We start from the raw sequence: 24,553 nt of genomic DNA, 5'->3' as shown, positions 1-24,553 counted from the left end.
TTGAGAGGTGGAAAATGTGATAAGATTTGGGGGATAAGAGAAACTGCTAACTGTAGAAAATGCAAATACTTGCACTAGTATATGGAAAATACTTAGAAGTTATATCATTTTAACATAGTTTGAAAAGAAAGGAAGAACAATTTATATGTATTAGTTAACTGGTACAGGGTTACATAGTAAACAATTAAAAATTAGAATTCAACCTCATATCTTTAAAGAAAAATCTTACCCATAGTGTACAAAATTTCTCTTCTGAAAAATTCTGCAGTTTTGTTTTCTTACCAACAGATACTGAAGCTATGAAAAAACGAGACTAAGAGATAATGTTTTGCTATGGGTTTTATACATTAAATATATTTATTTTTATATGTAATACTATTTTTTTAACTAGAATCTCAAATTATTTTGCAAACAAAAATGTTACATTGTGGAGATAGATAAACAAGCCATTACAATAGATTTTTAAAAAACCCTCAAAACATCTTATCTGTTCTTTTTCCTTTATAACTTCAAAAATGCAATTTAAATGGGCTTCAATTCCTAAATTTAGAAATTAGGAGACCGAAAAGGAAAAAAAGCATATCTGAGTCATGAAGTGCAGGTCATTTTGGTTTTGACTTCATTATTAGTGAATCCTAATTTAGTCCACTTTTTTTATTAACCATATAAGTGAATTTTTTCCAGAGAAATAAAGCACACTAAGAACAAATTAAATGGAAGCAGAGAAACAAGCAAGTATGAGTGTATATCATAACGTTGCTTATAATGCCACCAAAATTTTGGATACTATATATTGTTGGTGACTTTTGTTCCAGGATACACACAAGCTGTTCTTCTTAGTAATACCAAATCTTTAAATTATTCTGTGCTAAATTACGCATCTAATTTTCAGTGACTTAATTACTCAAGTTTTTACATGTTACTCATTTTCTATAACTAACTTGGTAAAGAGAAAATATTTATTTATGATTGTCTCTGAAATTTCCAACATGACAAAGCTCCTAACATCTTGAACACAATTTTGTATTTCAGGGAAAAGAGAGGACAATACCTCAATAGTCTCTAACAAAATAAGGAGTACACATAATTTCTGTAGGTAATACTCAACTGGGCCCCCTGGTGATTGGCTTATCACAGAAATGTGTGTTGAGCAGAGTCAATATCCACAATACATCAATATAAGTAAATATGCTAGTATTGAGTACTGATACTTCTTGAATCACCTATAGAGCAACATGTCTTGGAAAATGATACAGCTTATAAGGAAATGTGTAGTTGCAGTAGTTCCCTATCTGTGGGTTTCCTTTCTGTTATTTTATCCATTCAAGATCTAAAGCGCTACAGTAGTCTAAAACATTAAATTAAAAATTCAAGGAATAAGCAATTAATAAAATTTTAATTACATGTCATCCTGAGCAGTGTGGTGAAATTACCCTCCATCCCACTTCGTTCCACCTATAACACTAATCATGCCTTTAAATAGCACATACATATGGTGTACTCTGCACACTTAGCCATTTTCAGTCCCCACACCTATCAGATAGACAGACTGTCATAGATTGTTTAGCTCTGTTCTGTATTTTACTTACTAATGGCCCCACAGCATAAGAGTAGTGATATTGGCAATTAGGATAAGACAAAGAAAATCTGAGAGCTTAAATGTCTTGACTTAATGTAGAAAATGAAATATGTGTGTGTGTGTATAATTTCTGAGTTTCATGAAATTGTGAAGAAAAAAATGCATTCTTGCTTTATTATTGTTCTTCAAACTGCACAGGTTATTGCCACAATACCTAGTTAGGATGAAAAAGATAATAGGATTAAGTAGTTTTAAGTATCCAAGGAGTCTGCAGATTGGAATATATCCCCAATTGGTAAAGGGATGATAACTATAAATCAGAAGATAGTATTAAAACCAACACTGAAAATCAGTTGACCACTTGGGGCCATTTAGAAGAAAAGACTACATTGTTTTGGTCTTTATATTTTAGATAACATATAAACGTAATTATCATTAGATAAAGGTAGAAACTTTAAAAAATTGAATGGATTCATTTTCTACCTTTTTTTTTTCTATAACCTATGATGACCAGTATTGACTATCTTAAATTGCTGTATTAATTAGTTAGCCAGGATGCTTTACATTATAAAGCATACAGCCTAAAGTTGCAAGGTAAGTATAGAATTAAAGGGGATTCCTATATCTGATAGTTTGCAACTCACAAATAGTAACTCATAATTAGATAATTTGAACTCAAGGTAGCAAACAACAAAACTCATGAAGGCAACAGAACACAGACTCTAATTAGGTACTATAGAAAATAAATTTCTTCTACAATAAATAGAAGACAACTACATCTGAGTCTAGTCCCAGTAAAAACAATTTGGCAGGCTGTACTAATTGTCAAAGTAATGTGTTTTAAAGATTTTACTGCTGATTTCAAAGCCTGTTAGTTTCTTGCTTTTTTTTTTTTTTTTTTTTTTTTTTTTTGCCAGTGCTGGGGAATGGGACTCAGGGCCTGACCATTGTCCCTGGCTTCTTTTTACTCAAGGCTAGCATTCTACCACTTGAGCCACAGTGCCCCTTCTGGCTTTTCCTATGTGGTACTGAGGAATCCAAGCCAGGGCTTCATGTATAGGAAGCAAGCACTCTATCACTAGACCATATTCCCAGCCCATACAATTTCAGTACGATTCAGTTTAATGGATGAACCAATGCAAAGTCTGCTGCTCATCACCAACAACTAACGTGCTGAGCACAGAGTGACTATATAAATCATCATCACCATAGAGAAACCACGTGACAAATGATTAGCTCTAAATTATTCTTATTTTTATTTTTTGGCATTACTGAAATTTGAGCTCAGGGTTTTTCCACACAATTTCTACCATTAGAGCTATTTAATTGTTTTATTTTAGTTATTTCAGATAGGACTTTGGAATTTTTTGTCTAGATCCGGACCACAATTGTAATCCTCCTACCTACAACTGTAATTTATAACCTAAGATTTTTATAATATGAGATTATATAAACACCTGAGTTGCTATTTGAAATAGTGTCTCATTGACATTTTGTCCAGGCTGGCTTTAAACTGTTATCCTCTGTTCCCTTCATCCCAAGTAGCTAATGATACAAGTATGAGCCTCTGTGTTCAGCTTATTTTGACTTTTCTTATGATACTTAAGATACTGCCACCAGAGACTCTTATCAAGGCAAAATTATATTAAGATATTGTTGAGCACCCTAAAACTCTACAAAAAAATATGATCCTATTAAGTGAAAGCTTGAAGGTTTATTGGAATTTTACACATCTGATACTTAAGGAAGACTTTGCAAAATAATTCACTCAATTCTGAGACAATCAATAAGTGTATGTGTTTTCATTTTTTAGAAGAATATATCATCTACATAAATAAATCTGTATCATCAGATTTTACAAGAAATATTTTACACTCCCAAGTCAATGAAAAATTGATGCTAAGTAGAGTGTTTGATTTTTGTTACGCATGGTAGAGAGAAAAGCTGTAAGAGTAGAGAACTTCTGTATGATTCTCTATTTAACGCAATCCTGCAATAGAATTTAAGTTCTATTAGTCTTGCTTCTCACAGCTCTCTTATCCCCAGGTATTCATGTGAAAGCTGAGATTCTTATAAACAAAATATTCTAGCCTTCAGGGTGAATTTTCACGTTCTTTCTTAGGCGAGGCACATATGAAATCTGTTAGCTTATTGCATTTTGGGCACATATTGCCTCTGCAGTGTTTTGAACATTTACCCCTTTAGGTTAGTACATTCATTAAAAAGCATCTCACGAGTGTGATATGAACTCTCATTTGAGCACACAGATTTGAATGAATAAAAAGGCACTTACAGTGCCAGATAATAGTCACATTCATAGGTCTGTGATTTTTCATCCTAGCTCTAGGCCAACATAATTTCACACAGTGTAAGAGAATGAATAATACAATTACCATCTCATCTCTAAGATATTATACTACCAAATTCTGGAATTAGGAAAATGAGTCAGACATCTTTACCTGTCCCACCTAGCTTTAATTTTGTGACAAATAATGTATGAATTTCATTTAAGCCACTCTTTTTTCAGGAGCATCAACAGATTCCTAAATTTTAAGGTGATTTCCTTTGTCAGTGGTTAATTTTGTTCAAAATGATATCTGTTCTTTCATCATCATCCAGAGGAGAATTTTTAAATTATCCCCATAACCACAATACTGGGTTTCACAATTTTAATTCTTTACATTAAATTTAACCTTTATTAAACTTCAGCTTTGCTAACAATTTTTGTCAATATTTCATTTCTGTTCCAGAAAATCAAAGAAAACAATGTGATTAGAGAGCTAACATATTCCGAGCATACAGTTTACAAACATTTTGTGTAAAAAATTTAACAAGTTTGAATAATCTATTAATGTACATTGCCACTGTTACATATCATAGGTCATCACAAAAAATGATATTGTATATAATGATGTGAAAGAACAGAGAAAAAGAATTAAAAATAATTCTTTAAGAGTATTTTCTTCTGACTGAAATATAAATTTCATAATCTCTTGATCTGTTTTTATCTTTATATATACAAATACATGCTGGGAAATTTTCTTACCTCTCCTATGTTTAGCTAAATTTTTATAACTCTACTCTTTGCAACTATAAAGCCTCAAATACCAATGCCAGTGTTCCCTAGCAGTCAGTATCCATCACATCGATAAATGTAGGAGCAATTGCATTTTCTTTATGGATTCTATGTTCCAGAATTTCAGTACCTAAACAACTATATTAGTCCTAGACCTCTGCTTGGGTACTGAATATTATTTTGGGGAAAAAAACAATGAAAGAAGTTTCCTGTCTTATAGACAATAAACAAGTAGACATTTTCATTATATAGAGGAAGCTTCATTTTGGAGCCCTCAACAAGTATTACAGATGAGATTTCAGACTTGAGGGCTTACTAAGGAAAGAAATTCATGTTCATTATAAAACATGAAACATAGGATAAAGTTTACCAAGAGAATTGCCTTTAAGGTGTGGAGATGTGGGTCTGGGAATATGGCCTGGTGGCAAGAGTGCTTGCCTCATATACATGAGCCCTGTGTTCAACTCCCAATCACCACATATAGAGAAAATGGCCAGAAGTGGCGCTGTGGCTCAAGTGGCAGAGTGCTAGCCTTGAGCAAAAAGAAGCCAGGGACAGTGCTCAGGCCCTGAGTTCAAGGCCCAGGACTGGCCAAAAAAAATAAAGCAAAACAAAAGATGTGGAGATGTACATAAGAGAGGAGAAGAGGTAGAGGAGGGGAGAAGGGATGGGAGAGAGTTGCTGGAGGTGAGGGGAGAATGTGTGTGTGTGTGTGTGTGTCTGTGTGTCTGTGTGTGTGTGTGTGAGAGAGAGAGAAAGAGAGTTTGTAAAGGTTAAAGGAGAAAAGTAAAGCGCATACAGAAATAGAGGATGACTTAGAAGTTCTTCATAGATAAGAATAGTTTTCAGTAAATTGGAAGTCTTTGACAGGATCAAGACTCTATTAGAAAATACCTGAAACATTGTTGGACAGCAGATGGAGATTTTCTGTGAACATTCTGAAAGTTTAATTTTTCTCTAAACATCTTCTAAAGGTCTAGAAGTAACTGTAGAAATATGTTCATATAAATTTAGATCTTAGGCTCTTTCTCTCTAATTTGGAACATATTTCTTCCAGAGAAATCTCCAAATTTTGTAATCCCCCCCAAGTGAATCTTCTTCTGTAAGGCAAATAGATGTGCTTAAAAATGATACCCCTAGTCTTTCCATTTCCTTATAAGTGGGGAAATGCCAGTCTTTCTGATAGAAGAATTGAATACCATTGTTTATATATACCACATTTTCTTATCCATTCATCCAGAAGGGCATCTGGGTTGATTCTATGATAAGTAATGCTGGGATGAACATGGTCATGCTGGTGGCTTTAGTGTAGCCTGGTGTGTAGTCAATTGGATAGATATCCAGGAATGGAATTACTTGTCATAGGGAAGTTCTATGTTTAGTTTTTTGAGAAACCTCCATACTGCCTTATATAGTGGTTGAACCAGTTAACATTCTGACCAACAGTGTAGTAGCATCCCTTTTGGCCACATCCCTACCAATATCTGTCATTATTAGTTTTCTTGGAAATTCTAACTGAGGTGAGGTAGAATTTCAGTGTTGTTTTGATTTCCATTTCTTTTATGACCAGAGATGTTGGACATTTCTTCGCGTGTCTATTGACCACGCATTTCTTTTTCAAAGAAATCCCTCTAACTTTTAGCCCATTTATTACTTGGGTTATTGTTTCTTTGATGATTTGTTTGGAGATGTTTAAATTTTTTTTTTCTTTTTGCCAGTCCTGGGGCGTGGACTCAGGGCCTGAGCACTGTCCCTGGCTTCCTTTTTGCTCAAGGCTAGCCCTCTGCCACTTGAGCCACAGCGCCTGCCTCTTCTGGCCGTTTTCTAGATCTGTGGTGCTGGAGAATCGAACCCAGGGCTTCATGTACACGAGGCAAGCTCTCTTGCCACTAGGCCATATTCCCAGCCCAGATGTTTAATTCTTTGATCTCTAAGCATATTTTAGATATGAGGCCTTTGTCTTTTGTATAGCTGCTAAAGGTCTTTTCCCATTCTGAGTGCTGTTTTGAAAAAAATTATATTAAGCAAACTAAGCCAGACTCAAAGAAGCAGAGAGTGTATGAGTTCCTTCATTTTTAATAATTACAATTTGCCTATAAATATATAAGTTAACCCAATGGATAGTAAAAGACAAAACTTAAACTTATTATTGTAAAAATTTACATAGAGAATAAAAGAAGATATTCTTAGGAGAGGATCACGAGGGCTAAAGATCTACGTGTGTATGATCATATAAAATGATGCTTATCAAAATGAACTCCAAGAAATGGAAAAGGTTCTTTTTCTCTCTGTGTCTCTTTTCCTTTTTGTTTTTATTTTCTCTACTGTCACTGTTTTTTATTTTGTTTGTATTTCTGTACCCTTTGTCTCATATATAACTTTATCTGATTTAGGGAGGGGAAGAGGAATCACAGAAAGGGCAGCACAAAGGGGGAAACAATTCAGCAATGATACTTACTAGACACAATGGTAGAAATGAGCTATACAACTTGGGAAGGAGATGTTGAGAGGTAAAAAACAGGGAGAAAATGATGCACTCATTACCTGACTATGTAACTGTAACCCATTTATCCATCACCTTAACAACAACAACAGCAAATATGTATATATTTGTATGTATGTATATATATATTTGTATGTATGTATATATACATATATGTATATATACATACATACATACATAAAAAGAAAAACTGATGGCCCTGGCTGGACACAGGTGGCTCATGCCTATAATCCTAACTACTCAGGAGGGTGAGATTTGAGGATTGAGGGTCAAAGCCAGTTCCAGCAAAGGAAAGTCCACAAAATACATAACTCCAATTAAGGACCAAACAAACAATCAAAGCCAGAAGTGGAGCTATGACTGAAGTCGTAGCATGCTAGCTTTGAGCAAATATACTCAGGTACAGTGCCCAAGCCCCGCCTGAATTCACACATACACACACACACACACACACACACACACACACACACATTTGCTATTATTATTTGAAGACTCACTCTGTCAACTCCTTATGTATAAAAAAAATTCTTTCCCCATTATTTCGGACTCAATTTTCTCTTCTTACTATGAAGTTTAACTATGATTTCTCAATTACCTCTTTCAATTTCTCATGATAATTTTATTGTAGCATACATGGACTTCATCCTTGGTGAGTTATTTGTTGACAACAATAAATTCATTCGGATAACTCAGATATCTGCAAACTCAGGAAAATTCTTCCTGTAACTCAAATTTTCTTGTCTCATCACAACTTCTTAATCTTACCTTCATCTTTTGCTTAAAACTCTATTTGAATTAATACCCTGTCCTGCTCAAAAGTAAATGTAATCAAAGAATTCTAATTTTTTTTTATTAAATTCACATTCTTGTCCCATATTTTGGAATTAACCCTTATTAATATTTTTAATATCACTATGTTTATATCATTGTCCTTGAGTATGTCGAATGGAAATCTTATTTCTATACAAAATCTTATAGGAACTAATATCATTATTTCATTTTATTGGCTACATAAACTCTGAAAATTGTGTTACACACTTTAATTTTGACCTTGTAATATTTCATTAAGAGAATACACTATTTGCTGAACACCATCTTTCTTACTTGTCATATAATCAAATAGAAACTCCCTAATTAGTTTAAAATTTTGCTACACGAACTTGACATGCCTTTAGATTTTAGGAGCATATCTTAGCCAATAATAGAGTTTATTTATTTATTTAGTGGTAGTATTGGGGTTTAGTAAGCAGGTGCTCTACCAGTTGAGTTTTACTCCAGCCTTTCTGCTATAGTTATTTTCTAAATGGGGTCTCACATAGATGCCCAGCTGGCTTGAACATGGTTGTATTATTTATACTTTCTATTTACCTAGAATGACAGTCTAACACTACCATACCCACGTCATAGTTGAAATGGAGGTCTTAATAAATATTTGTTAAGGCTGGTCTAAAATTCTTATCCTTCAGATCTCAGCCTCTTGTGAGTAGCTGGGCCTAGCTATTACTCTCAGCCTGCTTTGTTAATAAAGGCAGATAAGTCACTCAAAGTAATGATTCTTTAATTAGTCTGTATGATTTCCTATATATGATTGACACTAAAATGGGGGAAAATATGCTGTGTTCAAATCAGTCACAACTGTAATCCTAGTTACTCTGGAGTTTGAGATTGAGGATCCAGGTTTGAAGTCAACTCTAGCAGGGAAGTCCATGAGACTCATATCACCAATTAACCAAGAAAAAGCCAGAAGCAAAGAGTAACTAAAGTGGTTGCGTGCTACCATTGAACAAAATAGCTCAAGGACAGCACACAGGACCTGAGTTCAAGACCCAGGACACACACACACACACACACACACACACACACACACACACACAAGAATAGTGAATAGTTTTGCTATTTTGATAGCATTTGGTGTATATACATGGAAAGATGGCACACTTCAAATTTGGAAGGGAACTTAAATGTCTAAACCAGATAAAATAACCCATTCCATTTGTAACATATGTACAAATTTTTAAATCATAATCTCCACGATAGTTACCAATTTTAAACATAGTATTCCTAGCTAGCATATCAGATCTTAGTGACCTATGAAAACAAAAGAGGGTAGGCCAACTTTATCCAGTTAGATTGACTTGAATATTATAAACTATCCTTGCCATTTCATTTTACCATTTATTTCTTTACTTTAAATAACTTCAATACCTTCATTATTCTAGACATGACATAATAACCATACATTTTAGGTTCATCCCATCAATTACAGTAACTTGACTCTTCAACAGAAAAGGTATAATGTGTCTTTGTTTTGAGTATTTTTTCCCAAGGAACATCATGTCTATCATCTTCATAGCTAACCAATAACTTATGTTCACATGATTACATTTAGTAAAAACCAAAAAGATGTCAACATACTCCCATTAAATAGAGATGAAAATGGGGAGTAGAGAAAGGTTAAATGGTCCAGCAAATTCACTGTTGTTGGAATTGAAATTTGGCTTACCTGATGACATTATTACATACAGAGAATATCTTGTTATCCTAACAATTCTTATTAAATTTATTTAGAAAATGAACAATTGTTGTTTAAATATCTTCTTCATATATATTAGTAACTGATCACTAAATTATCTGTGGGTTACGCATTTGCAAGTTGAATCTTTAACTACTGAGGATATTGATAGAGTTAATATCCAGTGTTTGGCAGTTACAAATTCACATTATTAAAGGAAATTTTGCTCAAACAGTCTAAAGAAAATAAGCAACATTGTGGAAAGCAAGATATGTGTCTATTAAAGTACAACTTACAATGTTCACCATAGTTATGCCATTTTACACGAGGCCCTAGGTTCGATTCCCCAGCACCACATATACAGAAAACGGCCAGAAGTGGCGCTGTGGCTCAAGTGGCAGAGTGCTAGCCTTGAGCGGGAAGAAGCCATGGACAGTGCTCAGGCCCTGAGTCCAAGGCCCAGGACTGGCAAAAAAAAAAAAACAACACAGCTTGGTACTGGCACAAGAACAGGCCTGAGGACCGATGAAACAGAACTGAGGACCGATGAAACAGAACTGAAGACCCAGAAATGAATCCACAGACCTATGGCTACCTAATCTTTGACAAAGAAGCAAAATATAGTTTGGAACAAAGACAGCCTCTTCAAATAAAGGTGCTGGCAAAACTAGGTCAACACCTGCAACAAACTAAAACTAGACCCCTATCTATCACCCTGCACCAAAATCAACTCCAAATGGATCAAAGCCCTGGAAATAAAATCAGACACCCTGAAAACTCTTCAAGAAGAAATAGGAGAAACTCTAAGACTCCTTGGCACTGGAAGAAACTTACTCAACAAAGGCCCAGAAATCCAACAAATCAAAGAAAGGCTGGACAAGTGGGACTGTATCAAACTGCAGATCTTCTGCAAGCAAAGGATGTAGCTTCTAAGATAAATAGAAAGCCCACAGCTTGGGAAAAGATTTTCACCAGCCATATAATGGACAGTGGCCTGATATCTAAAATATACACAAGACTCAGAAAGTTAAATTTCTCCAAAACAAACAATCAAAGAATGAACAGTCCTCTCAACAAATGGGCTAAAGACCTAAAAGGAGATTTCTCTGAAGAGGAAATGAGAATGGCCAAGAGTCACATGAAAAAGTGCTCTACAACACTGGCCATAAAAGAAATGCAAATCAAAACAACATTGAGATACCACCTCACCCCAGTAAGAATGTCTATTATCAGGAAATCTACTAATAACAAATTCTAGAGAGGATGTGGCCAAAATGTTAAAAAAATCCAATATACGGTACAGTGGGCATATTATGTGTTTATATTTATCCTTTCTTTAAATTTAAAAAAGAATTTTAAACTATTGAACATATCCAGACGCCCATCAAAAGGTGAATGTACAAAGAAAATATGGCATAAAACAGTGGAATTTTACTCATTTATTTAAAAAATTATGTTACATCATGTGAAAAAGGAATGGATGGACACAGAAAAATATGTTAAGTTAAAAGTTAGGCTGGCCCTGAGAGACAAAAGATGCCTGTTTTTTCTCATTTGTGGAAGTTAGAACTAACTTACAAATGTACAAGTAAACAGATATGGGGTTGTGTACAAGTGCACATGAACATATTAACTGAATTATGGTTGATTCAGGGAAGAAGTCAAATGGTGTAATTGCTTAGAAAACTAACTCACAGTTCAACAAAATAAATACTAGCAATCTAGCATTTGGAATATTAGAGGGGGTAGTCAAAGAGGGGTAGAGTAATAAAAATAACAAATGAGGATGAGTACAACACATATTCTATGAAACAGAAAATTTAGAGGATGAAATGGATTGGGTGCGACGGAGGCAAACTGGTGAAAGAAATGACATTGATCAAGCTGCACTGCATAACTCCTTTCTACAACTACTTAAACATAAAAGTATAATAAAAAATGAAAGAGCTTCAGTTTGTAACCACTTTTGTAAATATATTGTGTTAATTTTTTAAAAAGTGAGGGTATTTCAAATCAGGATTAGAAATATTAGTCAATTTTCTGGTGCTATTTCAAAGTAGCTGGATACTTATTTAATCAAAGTACTGGAAGCTGAGAATTCTAAAGCCAGATGGCCTCATCTGTTTGGCTACATAGCAGCATGAGAGGGAAATGGAAAGTGAAATGGCCATGTGCAGAAGAGTCAATCATACTGGATGGCTTTTTTTTTTTCTTAACAACCCACTGTCTAAAGATCTAATTCACTCCAAAATACTAACATTAATCCCTACTAAGGGCCATCCTCAAAGATCTCATTACCTCTCACTATGCTGGACTTCTTAAAGATTCCAACATATCAATCCTGACTCTAGTAGAGCAACCTCTCCTGAATCTAGTATATGCTTTTCTTTGGCAAAGGAAATAGAAATCACTCAAAATAGGTCTAACACTAAGATTCATTTTCAGTGTAGAGGAAGAATTATTGTAAATCTATACCATGACCAGGTATATCCTAAAAATCTCTGCCTATCAAGGAAATTCCACAGGGCATCTTATTCTCATAGATTTGTTTAAGATTTATATCAAGGCTGCAAGCATGGCTAGGAAAACATGTTAGATCTCAGTTCCAGGGAATAATGCTAAAAATAAGTAAGCGGGGACTGAGCTGAAGAATCAGGCAGCAACTACTGGTAGTTTCCAGCCATTTTATCTATTCTACTGATAGCCATGTTTTATTCAGCATAGTTTGTCACAGTAGTGCAAACATCCTACCCTGATCTATCCTTGAACTTCTCTTCATTGAAATCTTACTTGAAATCATCCTGCAAGAACTGGTTCATGGAAGTGTTTTCAGCATTTCCTTTCTTCTTATGAAGAAGTCAGTATACCCTTCTTGTTCTCCATGTGTCTCTAAATGAGAAGCCCTGCAGGACAATGTGTTTTGTTTTTCATATGGTATTCAACCTGGCATATAATTCCATGTGTACCTAGAGCATTGTATAAATAATAAATAATAATATTTATGTCCTTCAGGGGAAGAGTGAAAACTTTCCTACTTTAATTGAGTTCTTCTGTTTGTTCATTTGATGTTTTATTTATTGTGTGCTTTGTTGAATGGATTTTTTCCCTGTTTATTGTTGTGGTTACCGTTCTATTTCAGCACTGAAAATAGCTCCTGTCTTACATAGCCCTTTTCTTTGAAATTTTGTTTAATTTCTGTCAGGTAAAGGTACTTTGGAGGCTGTAGGGCACTTGGATCAATAAATTAAGGATATAAAAATGTCATCTGCTACTTTTTCCACATATGATACAACATTCATCAATGTATCAAAAAAATTTACTTTAGTCATAGTTCCCTCCCAGAGAAATTTATTTTCTTGTTTTCCTCTGATGACCTTCTAATTCTGAGGGGTAATCAGACTTTAGGGAAATCCAGGAAGTTATACAATTTTATTTTTAGGTTTAACACCAAGGTATTGGTAGACCGTTCAGAACCAGACACAACAATCCCTGGACTAAAATGTGAACAGGACAAATTTGCTTTTAGGGTTAACAGTGGTCAGGAGCTCATTGCCTGCACCCTTCATTGGGGGTCTGGTACACAATCTCCATGAGTGTAAAGCACATAGCATTAACAAAACAAATAAAGGATGCAATGAAGCATGTCAACTTTGGTAACCTTTCCTCTTTTAGCCCTCTGACCACCACGATAGCATTCGTTCAGTGTATGAAAGAGTAATGGAGGAGACTGCTCAGTGAAAGGAGGCAGATAATCTTTGACCATGAACATATGTTTTGTCCAAGAGATGAGAGGAATGCATCTCAGCTTTTCAACATGACTTTAGGGAAGTTTTTTTTTATTTTACTAAGTTTTAATTTCCTCATCTACAAAAGTATGGGGAAAAAAACCCTACTCGTTAAAATATTAAAGAGGATCCAATAAGATGACACTTATGGTTAGCACCTTGCAAATGTTAAGAAACGATATTTTAATGTGTTATCAGTGCTTTTAATAATGGACAGTCTTCCTGTTCATTATGTTTAATCATCACTTTGGTACAGTGCCAGGCATTTCAACTTAATATTCTCTGAGGGGGTTCTGGAAGCTTAGTACTTTCTATTCCCAATTGAAAAAATGATCCATCTGCTTTGGGAACTTAATAGCCATGAGTTGGAAATGTAACTTAAAAAAAAATTTTAAGTTTTTATTATAAAACTGATGTACAGAGAGGTTACAGTTTCACATGTTAGGCATTGGATACATTTCTTGTACTGTTTGTTACCTTGTTCCTCATACCCCCCTCCACCCTCCCCTTGTCCCCCCCTGAGGTGTTCAGTTCACTTACACCAAACAGTTTTGCACGAATTGCTTTTGTTGTTGTTTCTCATATTTTACCCTTTGTCTCTCAATTTTGGTATTCCCTTTGAATTTCCTAATTCTAATACCAGTACACACTGTTTCCCATACACTCAGATAAGATTACAGAGATAGTGTAGATACAATCACAAGAAGGTGATACACGAACATCATCAATAGTAGAAACTACAGATACACATGGGATGTTGAAAGTAGTTACAACACTGATATAAAAATCATTTTCATAAAATGGAGTTCATTTCACTTAGCATCATCTTATGGGATCACAAGGGTATAGCTATTGGGCTCTTGTGATCCTCTGTTGTGACTTGCCTAAACCTGTGCTAATTATTCCCTATAAGGGAGACCATAAAGTCCATGTTTCTTTGGGTCTGGCTCACTTCACTTAGTATAATTTTTTCCAAGTCCTTCCGTTTCCTTACAAATGGGGCAATGTCATTCTTTCTGATAGAGGCATAAAATTCCATTGTGTATATGTACCACATTTTCCTGATCCATTCGTCTATGGAGGGGCATCTGGGTTGGTTCCAGATTCTCGCTATGACAAATTGCGCTGCAATGAACATTGTTGTGCTGGTGGCTTTACTTTGATTTTGTTTGTAGTTTTTTGGATAAATACCCAAAAGTGGGGTTGCTGGGTCATAGGGGAGTTCTACATTTAGCCTTCTGAGGAATCTCCATATTGCTTGCCAGAGTGGCTGAAACAGTTTACATTCCCACCAACAATGAAGTAGGGTTCCCTTTTGGCCACATCCCCTCCAACAACTGTTATTGTTAGTTTTCTTGATATATGACATTCTTACTGGGGTGAGATGGTATCTCAATGTTGTTTTGTACAGTGCCAGGCATTTCAACTTAATATTCTCTGAGGGGGTTCTGGAAGCTTAGTACTTTCTATTCCCAATTGAAAAAATGATCCATCTGCTTTGGGAACTTAATAGCCATGAGTTGGAAATGTAATTTTTAAAAATTTTAAAAGATAAATGGTATTCTCTCTTTCACTCTCTTTTTTTAATTTTAATTTTATTTTTTCAATGTTTCTTTTCAAATTATTATTATCAAACTGATGTAGAGAGAGGTTACAGTTTCATACATTAGGCATTAGATACATTACTTTCACTCTCTTATATACTCAAATCCATTTGTATAGTACTGAACTAGATATTGGATTTCTAAATACAAAAATAATTGTATCTTTCCTTTGATAAGCTCAAAGATGTGTCACTTGATTGATTTTAGTGAAGTATGATCTAAAATACACAGTAGAGAAGAAAACTATTAACCTCTTATTCAAGGTACAGGGTAGAGGATTCTGCTTAAACAAGACCATGGCTTCACCAAGGAAGCTGGTTGAGATGGTTTTACAAAATCATTATCATTAGGTCAGAATAACTTTTACCATTGGTAAAGAGGAAATGAGGGAAGTAGTTATCTCATACTGATTATTGAAAATAGGTCAAGGATAGGATATTAAATTGGGATTATATCTAGTTGCTGGTGGCTCACACTTATAAACCCAGCTACTGAGGAGGTCAGGAAAGTCTGTGAGATTCTTATCTTCTCATATCTTCAGTTACCTACCAGAAACCCAGAGTGGTGTTGTAGCTCAAAGTTGTAGAGTGCTAACCTTGATCTAAAGAACCCAGGGACAGTGCCCAAACTTTGACTCCCATAAAGTAGGGTGAGAATGGAAATGGGGATCCAAGAACTACTTTGTAATGAAAAGTATTAGAACTGATGTTGGTACACTCAATTCTTTTTTGTGTCTCTTCTTAGTAGTCTTTCCAATCTTTTATGATTCAGGTTTTCTTTTCTAGAAATTTGGGAGGATGCTATGAATAATAAAAAATGCATTCATTTTTACTGATTAGAAGATGGCCTGCATACAATAAGCATTAGAAATATGACTTGGAAGAAAAGGTAGTGAAACTAAACAGTTCAGGTATAAAATATACATAAAATATTTAATAAGCTTTTTAATTTAAATTTTAAATTATATTGGCTTCTGTCTTAAGTAAAAAAAAAATTTTCCATTTTTAAACTTCTACATGTAAAACAGGTATAAGGTTCTAGAAGAGATGGTATAAATTTTATAAATCATTTTCTGGTAGAGGCTACCTTATCTAAGTACCTAGTTTTGCTTCACAGAGTGATGTCTGTTTTTTTTAGTTCAATCTCATTGAGTCAGATCTCTGAAATGGTTAAAAAGAAATATGGAAACAGTGATAATTACTCACTAACTTGAATTAATGTGACTGCACTATTTCCTAACAACTGCAATTTCCTCATGTCTTTCTGTAATAATCCAAAATTAATTTCATTTTGTGCTTGTGCAGAATCTGTTTACTTTTTCAGATTAACTCTCTGTTTCAGCACAAGCTATTTTTTTCTTATTGATTTTTGAATGTGCTCATGAAGCCGAGGCTGGAGAGCACACTTCTATTTCTCCTACTCTCTTTAGTAAGAAAGGGGTGGCATATGAAGGCAAGAAGTTTTCACACAATGGGAACTGGGGCTGGAAATATGATCTCCATTTTGAGCTATCAAATTTACTAACATTTTCCGTGGAAGAGACAAAGGCCAATCCATATTCATCTAAGGAGTTTCACTGCCTGCTACTCTTAGATGCATAGTATTTGCTCCATGGTCAGTAGATACAGAAGGTTGTTGGATTTAATTCTCATGATATTTCCAGGAGATGTATTCTACCATCATGTTCATTTGCTACATGGAGAAATTGAGTAACAAAGGAATGAAGGCACTTTTGTAGATTCTATTACACTTACGTGTTACAGCTATGACATGAAACAGGCTTCCAGCCCTAGAGTTTCTGATCTGTGACTCTATGCTAATTTGCTTCTCAGTATATAGACAAAAAATATTATATAATTTACAGGTAATCATTACTTCCCTAATGTGAAATGAAAATAAGCCATGGCTAAAAGAGAATGACTCCTTATCTTTCAATATTTAGCAAACTAGTAATTGCTTCTCAATTACATTTCATTGGATGAACAATTATGCTATTTTAATTTGATTATGCAGATATGCTATTACATAAAAATAATATCCCATAGCTTCATATGCATATGTTTTCTGTTCTCCACCATAGAAGTGCTTTATTACTTGTAGATTGTTTATTGTGTTAGGGGAAGATTTTATCTGTACATAAAGGACAGATAGAATTAAAATCTCTGAATTTTTTTTCCTGCAAAAAGCTTTATTTCATTTGGTCCTAGGCTTGGGAAGGGCTCCAGGGTGGTTAGTTAGGAAGTTGCCCATGGCTAGAGGGTGAGGCTCAAGTGGAAACCCTGATGACACGCAAAGCACAGATGGCCCCCAAAGGCTGCTGGACTCCGGGGTCTTCTAGTCGTGCTTGAGGGTGAGGAGTTCGAAGAGATACTCGCCCAGCCCTGCTTGAGGGGAAGTCAGCCTGCGGGGGTTGGTTAGGTGGTCACCCATCTTCTTGATGAGCTTCACTTCTTCATCCAGTAAGTGGTTTTCTAGGAAGTCACAGAGATGGGGGTCTGTGCGTGCAGAACCCAAGGCATGAATATCCAAAATGGCTTGGTTCAGGTTCTTCTCCAGGTTCAGTGCGGCTTCCATGGCTTAAACGGTTTTACCCCACTCATCTTCAGAAGGCTTCTGCACATCCTGGAACAGCGTGCTGCCACCGCGCTGGTTCTGCATCTTCAGGAAGCGGTGGGCGCCCTCACGCTTCTCCGCCAGCTCGCAGAAGTGGCCCACTCTGTCCAGAGCCACATCGTTGCGATCGAAACAGTAGCCCAGAGAGAGGTAGGTGTAGGAGTACCTCAAATGAAAGTTGACCAGTCGGTTGACAGCAGCCTCCACCTCGGTGGAATAATTCTGACGGATCTGGGAGGTCATGGCTAGTCGTCGATACAAAACTAACCACACAGACACACAAAAAACGGCGTTGGTTGGTCCTGAAGGCAGGAGACGGGCGAAAATATCTGAATAATTTTTACCTCCAAATGTTATACTTTCTTTATTCCATCACAATGAAATTGATGTTTCATATTGTTCTGTGTTAAGTACATGTGCATTTTAGTAAACTAAGTTCATAGTTTTATGTAGTCAAATTATGTCTTATTTTACTGAATTTTGTGACAAATTTTAATCTAATGATTTAAGAAAAGACTGCTTTTATACAGTAAGGATGAGCATCACTAAAGCAAAGTAAATTCGAATAATTTTCAGAAATATGATTATCTAAAAAAAATCTATCATCACATTTGGATAATATTACTTGGTCCTACTGAGAAAAGTTGATGAGAAGACTACTTTAAAATTCACTATCAAGAAATAGCCAGAAAAAATAGCTTGACTTAAATGTTCCACATTATATTCATAAATAGTAACACCAATTGAAACCTAATAAATTTCATACAGTTGTAATGATCAGTTTATAATAAAAGTGAGAATGAAAATTACATTTGTATTTACCATGATCTTTCCTAACATATAAGAGAGTGTGTACCATGCTCTCAGAAGTAAGGGCTGAAAGAAAAAAAAGAGAAAATATATTAACTCTTGCAAATCTCCCCTCAAGGAGAGTTCTTGGGTGAGAATTTTGCCACCCTGCCAGCTACACATTAGTGCATGCATAGTGGATGGCAGGGTCATCTGTGACCCACATTGGCAGAATTTGCAAGGAAACAGTTGTATTTATGAGATAGAGGAGCTGGAAAAAGACTATTGATGGCTTTTATTACTTTATTAATCATTGCGAGTGTGGCAGCTGGTCCTTGGTTATTTTCCAAGGGGAATGAAAACAGGGATGGGGAGAGAGGTTCTCCTCACAAGGGAATGTGATAAATTACCTTATTATTTAAATTAAGCCTTATTTAACTAAATAATTTGTTAAATGTAGGGCATATCTCTGATAATGTGAGTGGGAGTGGTAGAAATATGAAACAAGTCCTTGCTACTATGGAATATATATCTCAAATATTATCAGATCATGATAGATAAAAATAAATTGCTCAATATGTTAGATGTATGATTAGCAAATTCTATCATGCATCAAATTTGTTCAATTACTTTCTATTGTATATAAAGTTTCATTGGACAACAAACAGGTACTTTCCCCTGCTATGGCCTTAGTGCCACAATAGCTGCATAAAAAAACAAGAGAAACCCTTGATCTTTATCTCTTTGGAAAAGGTTTGCTGGCATTCACTTTATATGTCAGTAAATAAAATGAAGAAAAATACATACCGAAATGGAAGCAGGAACAAGTTGTTCTTTAGATATGATGATCAGGGGAAAGTCATTGAGAAATTAACAGATACAGCAAAAGACTTTTAAGTCTTGTAGCTCCTAAGTCAGGGTGTAAAGACTGGGATCAGCAAGTTGGCAGCCTCTCAAAGAAGACAATACTTGGAATAATCTGTACTTAGCAGAACAACTAATATTTAATAGGATGAGTGAAAGAGGGAGGCAGGAGATAAGGAATCATGGCAGGGAAGGTCAAGCCATTAAGAGTGCTAGTCTTGCAAACCATCATAAACTCTTTGGCTTATAGTCAGAGTGATTGAGGGCTGTGATCATGTGACATGAAGCTTACATATCACAACCATTGAGGGTTGTGATCACATGACACATAGCTAGCTTACATATTATTTCTCACTGTCAAGTTGAGAATGGAGAATAAAGCCACATCTGGGAGAAAAGGTCTCCTATTGAATCCTTTAAGGAATCATGTATGAGAAAATAGTGGCTTGGAAATTAAATGTACTGATAGCGATAAAAACAAAATTTTTGCATGCATTTTTCATTAAAGACACACACAAACACACACACAAAGGGCACTAATACAGATGTGATCTATTATTAATTTGTCTATTATGAATTTTATTTGGTTTAGGTTTTTTAAATGATATCATTTTGAAATGTAATGCAATACTTCCTCTTTTTGTATGCATATATTTTATTTAATTTTTATTCTTATACCCATATATGCATGCACTCACAAATACCTGACTAGACATTAGGTATTTCTAATTAGGGTTTTTACATGCTTCTTTTTGTTCATTCATTTTCCCTAAAGAGCCTGGGGTATGAATAGTCCATGGAGTAATGTAGAAAGGGAGAAATATCATCTGTGTTTCTCTAGATTATTCACTTTTCTTCAATTATCACTGAGAAATTTAGTAGTTTCAAATGGGATTCTCCATCACTAATGTGAATTAGCAAGGTTCTATTGTAATAATTTTGCACTAAAATCCATGAAGTTCAGGTTTGTTAGGAGTTCCAGAAAGGATGCTAATTCACTGCTCTATGGGTAGTCTGCTGAATTTTATGTTAAAGACATCCTAGCCTTACAAACTTTACCTGTAAAGAAACATAGCTGGAAGCCAGTCATTGAAATAGGGTGCTAGAGTTAGGAAAGAATATTTCTTTTAAAAAAAGGAAATTAAGAGACAATGTACTACAGTGAGCATTGGTTAAGTGTGGGAGTAGAACATCTCCAAAAGAAGCCCCCTGGGCCTTTGATATAAAATCAACTAGTCAAAAGTGTGTGTCTGTTGCTGCAGAATGACCATTCGAGATTGCCACTTCAACAGTTCACCAGGGAAATATGGTTTAAAAAATGAAAATTAGGATAGAAGAAAGTGAAAGCCAAATTACAAGACTTGGTGTTAGAAAGTTGAAAGGAAAAGTGAAGACTGCCAAATTTAATCCCTAGAGAATATCCTGATGGAAGGAAAACCATGTAAAATTCTTAACTTTGCAAGAAATAAAAATAAAAGAGAAGCTTTATATATTAAGCATTAAAAAATTCACAATTAGATTCTCTTATAAACTATAGGGTGGAATAGAATCTTATAAATATCTCAGGTAGAGGAAAAATTTACAATGTATTGAAACTAAACTACAAATGATCTAAATATTATAATTGAGAGTAAATAATTACCCCCCTATTACTACAGAGTTCTACTCTCTACAGAGTTTCACATCAATTCTCCATTGACAACAAGGAAGTTGATAGGTAAGTATTTTTAGATGAGGAAACTATGGGTCAGGAAATTAAGTACTAACAGTTTTGGAGTAAGTATTAGAAAAAGGTTGTTTAGAATGCTAACTTAGGGGACACTTTTCAATGCTTATGTTTCTTTTGATACAGGAAAATCAATGTTACATTCAGGTAGAGTATTGTACTTTTACAACACCTGAGAAGTTAGAGTGAAAGAATCTCTAACCAATTTTACTTCATTTGCAATTTCTTCTTTACAAGTTACTTCTTCACAATGGGCTACTCCACTAGCGTTTTCCATTTTACAGATAGGCAAGTAAGACTCAAGAAGAACTCATGCCAAGTCTCAGGTAGTCATGTAAATTTGATATTGAAAGTAGAAATCCAACTCTTCTAAATAGAATTCTCTTGATTGTTCAATTACACCATTGAAACATAAATATAAAAATCCTAACTTAAGCAGATCATGATAATATGAGCTACATTTGCCAACAGATACCACTCACATCAACACTGATAGAAATAAACTATATTGCATTAAAGTTTCCCATACATTCTCCATTTTTTCCTAAGGGAATTTATATTTAAGCTTTGACTTGTGGGTCTGTATTTTTATATAACAATTAGCATGCTACTAGACAAGCTTTAAATTGGACAAAAGAATAAATAAATGAATATGTGGGTGATACTTTAAATAAGTAAAGGATTTTGTTTATCTTTACTGGGCTTCACTTTCTCATTGAAATCTTCTTTACATTCCTTGGCTAAGATTTCTAAGCTTTGATTTATCAGAATCTACAAATGTTTTGCTTCCATTATGTCAGGTGTGTTAGATTGTGGGTTACTTTAAGCAAGTAGCTGAATCTCGCAGGTCATTATACATTAGTGTATAATTTATAAAATGGATGATATCCATGAATAAATAGACAAAGATTTCTATATGGGACTGTATATTGCTTATATATCTTCTTCCATTAAGGTTTATGTCACCTCCCTATGCAGAGATTTCCTTCTGTTATTTCTCAAATGTATACAGATGACTTTTACAAACTGGTATCTTTGACTTCTATGTTGCCTATTAATGTGCTTACTTGGGCTGACAATAATCTCTTTCACTAGAGCAAATATTCCTTGAAATTAGGCTCTAATTTTCATACCTGCTTCGGAAATTAGTATTCTGACCATAAGTTCTTCATCAGTATCACCTTTTTTTCCCTAATGTCAGCCAGAAAGCCTTCTAGAAGTGCAAATAGGAAGCAAAACGTGTATAGCAGATGGAGCATAGCAAGGCACAAGATTTTAAGAAGCAGCTAATGCAGGTTAGGTAGCAGGTCTGTGGGACACAGTTAGCAAATGAAAGGCAATTGTATTTACTTATTAGAATCATGGCTTTTAATTACATATACAAGCATGATATTTCCAACATATTCCTACATGATGTGCTGAAGATGCATTTTTTTAAGGATGCAGCCATTTTCCTGGTAGAATTAATTTCAGCTTGTGCATCACAATAATCTGTTATCTTTTTTCATGGTAGTAAATATTATGTGTCCTCTAAAGGGCTTTGGGTACCTCAAAAGAAAAGTGCAATGCAAATTTAAAAGAGCAGTATTAATTTTGAGACTGTTAAGAATGCATAATTCAAACGTTAGTTACTGTACCATAAAGATGATTAAGCATAATAAAAATCACATTCTTATTGTTCATAATATATTCTTTTTCCAGTATTAAACATATTTTTCAATTAATTTTTCAACATCCTCAAAATGTCAGTATACATATCTTCTAAAAGACTTTTCTTTTTCTTTTAGAAGTTAAGTGGCTACAGCAGCTTCCTCCAGAGTTGAGTTGGCTATTTCTACTTTGTAAATCAACAGCTGTTCCCTAGGACCAAGGAGGCTTTAGATTCATTTATTGTATTTTCAAAGAGGAAAAAAAACAAGAATTATTATTGGATATCTTCCAAATCACTTCAGTGGTGCAAAAAAATGGAGTTTCTCCAAGGTCTGTCAGGAAAAACCCAAGATGATATAAACATTGTTTGTTAGCAATTGGATATTGATTGAATAAAAGTTGTTTTGCTGTCTAATTGCTACATTTCCTTACAAGGATCATGGCAAGTCAGGGATTTGAATTTATTGAAAGAAATAGAAACCAGTTGGAGTTTGACCTGACAGACCACATATGGGGAAATACACAATTGAGTTACAAATTTCAAAGGGCATTTCAGGCCAATAAATTTATAGAGCTTTAATATGCCAAACTTGTCATTCTTTAGGGAGTATTTAAAGATAAGTGTAGAAGATCTGAAATCTAAACATCAAAGCTCTTAGATCACAAACAAGGTGTAGGTCAAGAATTGGAAAGTGAATCATGTGCTGTTATATATACGAGGTATACAATTGTTTGGCTCTTTGTACCTATGAGTATGGGCTGGTTAAATCCCTGTTGTCATTATGAAGATTCTAATTCTGTCTCCTAAATAATAAAAATAAACTACATTGATTTAAAAATATTTTAATCTTTTTCTGAATATCTCATGCTGTATTAGAAATGTACAGACCATAACAGAGAACAGAAATACAACTAAAATTATTTTACTCACTAATTTACACAAAATACATTTATCAACAGTATTCATGGGGGCTGGGGATATAGCCTAGTGGCAAGAGTGCCTGCCTCGGATACACGAGGCCCTAGGTTCGATTCCCCAGCACCACATATACAGAAAACGGCCAGAAGCGGCGCTGTGGCTCAAGTGGCAGAGTGCTAGCCTTGAGCGGGAAGAAGCCAGGGACGGTGCTCGGGCCCTGAGTCCAAGGCCCAGGACTGGCCAAAAAAAAAACAAAAAAAAACAAAAAAAACAGTATTCATCATGCAATAATGGAATTAGTAAAGAAATACTTCCAACCTGAGCAATGGGAACTCAAACTTAGGTGAAGTGATTCTGGAGTTCACAAAGAGAGTAATTTCTTTCTTTTTCTTTTCTTTCTTTCTTTTCTTTTTTTTTTTTAAGTCGTGGCTTTAACTCTGTGCCTTGGCGTTGTCCCTGAACTCTTCAGCTCAGAGCTAGCGCTCTACCAGTTGAGCCAGGGCACCATTTCTGGTTTTCGGAGTGGGTTTCTGGTCTAGCTTTGAACCACAATCTAGAACTCAGCCTCCTGAGTAGCTAGGATAACACGCATGAGCCACTGGCAAGGAGAGTAATTTCTATTATGTAAGTCAACCACACACTAAATGCAAACAGAGGTGTATGAAGGGTGCACCTTACATTTTGGTGGGAGAGATTAAGAAAACAATTTCTCAGAGGCTGTGGGGCCTGAGAATGGTTTTGCCAGATGAGTGGGAGATTATGAAGTGGAGAATGAATATGACAAAGCAGAATGGAGATGATATATTAAAGTGAAGACTATTACATTTGATTAACTTTTTAAAGAATCTAGTCTAAATAAACAATCAAACCCTCAGCAGGCTAGAATACAGAATCAATGCCTCAGCCAATCTCAACAACTCATCCTTCTGCCCT

The 24,553-nt window shown here is 35.0% G+C and overlaps 2 protein-coding genes across 2 annotated transcripts in view; one reads left to right on the top strand and one right to left on the bottom strand.

Moving 5' to 3' along the window:
* Window positions 1-24,553, top strand: part of Negr1 (neuronal growth regulator 1) — a 799,300-nt gene that overhangs the window by 376,710 nt on the left and 398,037 nt on the right. The window lies entirely within an intron of this gene.
* LOC125355302 (ferritin light chain-like) lies at window positions 17,236-17,989 on the bottom strand. The gene has a single exon (XM_048351586.1). The coding sequence runs from the start codon at window positions 17,913-17,915 to the stop codon at window positions 17,637-17,639; it is 279 nt and encodes a 92-aa protein (XP_048207543.1). The 5' UTR covers window positions 17,916-17,989; the 3' UTR covers window positions 17,236-17,636.

The sequence above is a fragment of the Perognathus longimembris genome, chromosome 7, assembly GCF_023159225.1.
Source record: "Perognathus longimembris pacificus isolate PPM17 chromosome 7, ASM2315922v1, whole genome shotgun sequence".
NCBI classification, from domain to species: Eukaryota; Metazoa; Chordata; class Mammalia; order Rodentia; family Heteromyidae; genus Perognathus; species Perognathus longimembris.
The sequence above is the reverse complement of the archived record's forward strand: the minus strand, read 5'-3'. Positions and strand labels throughout refer to the sequence as shown.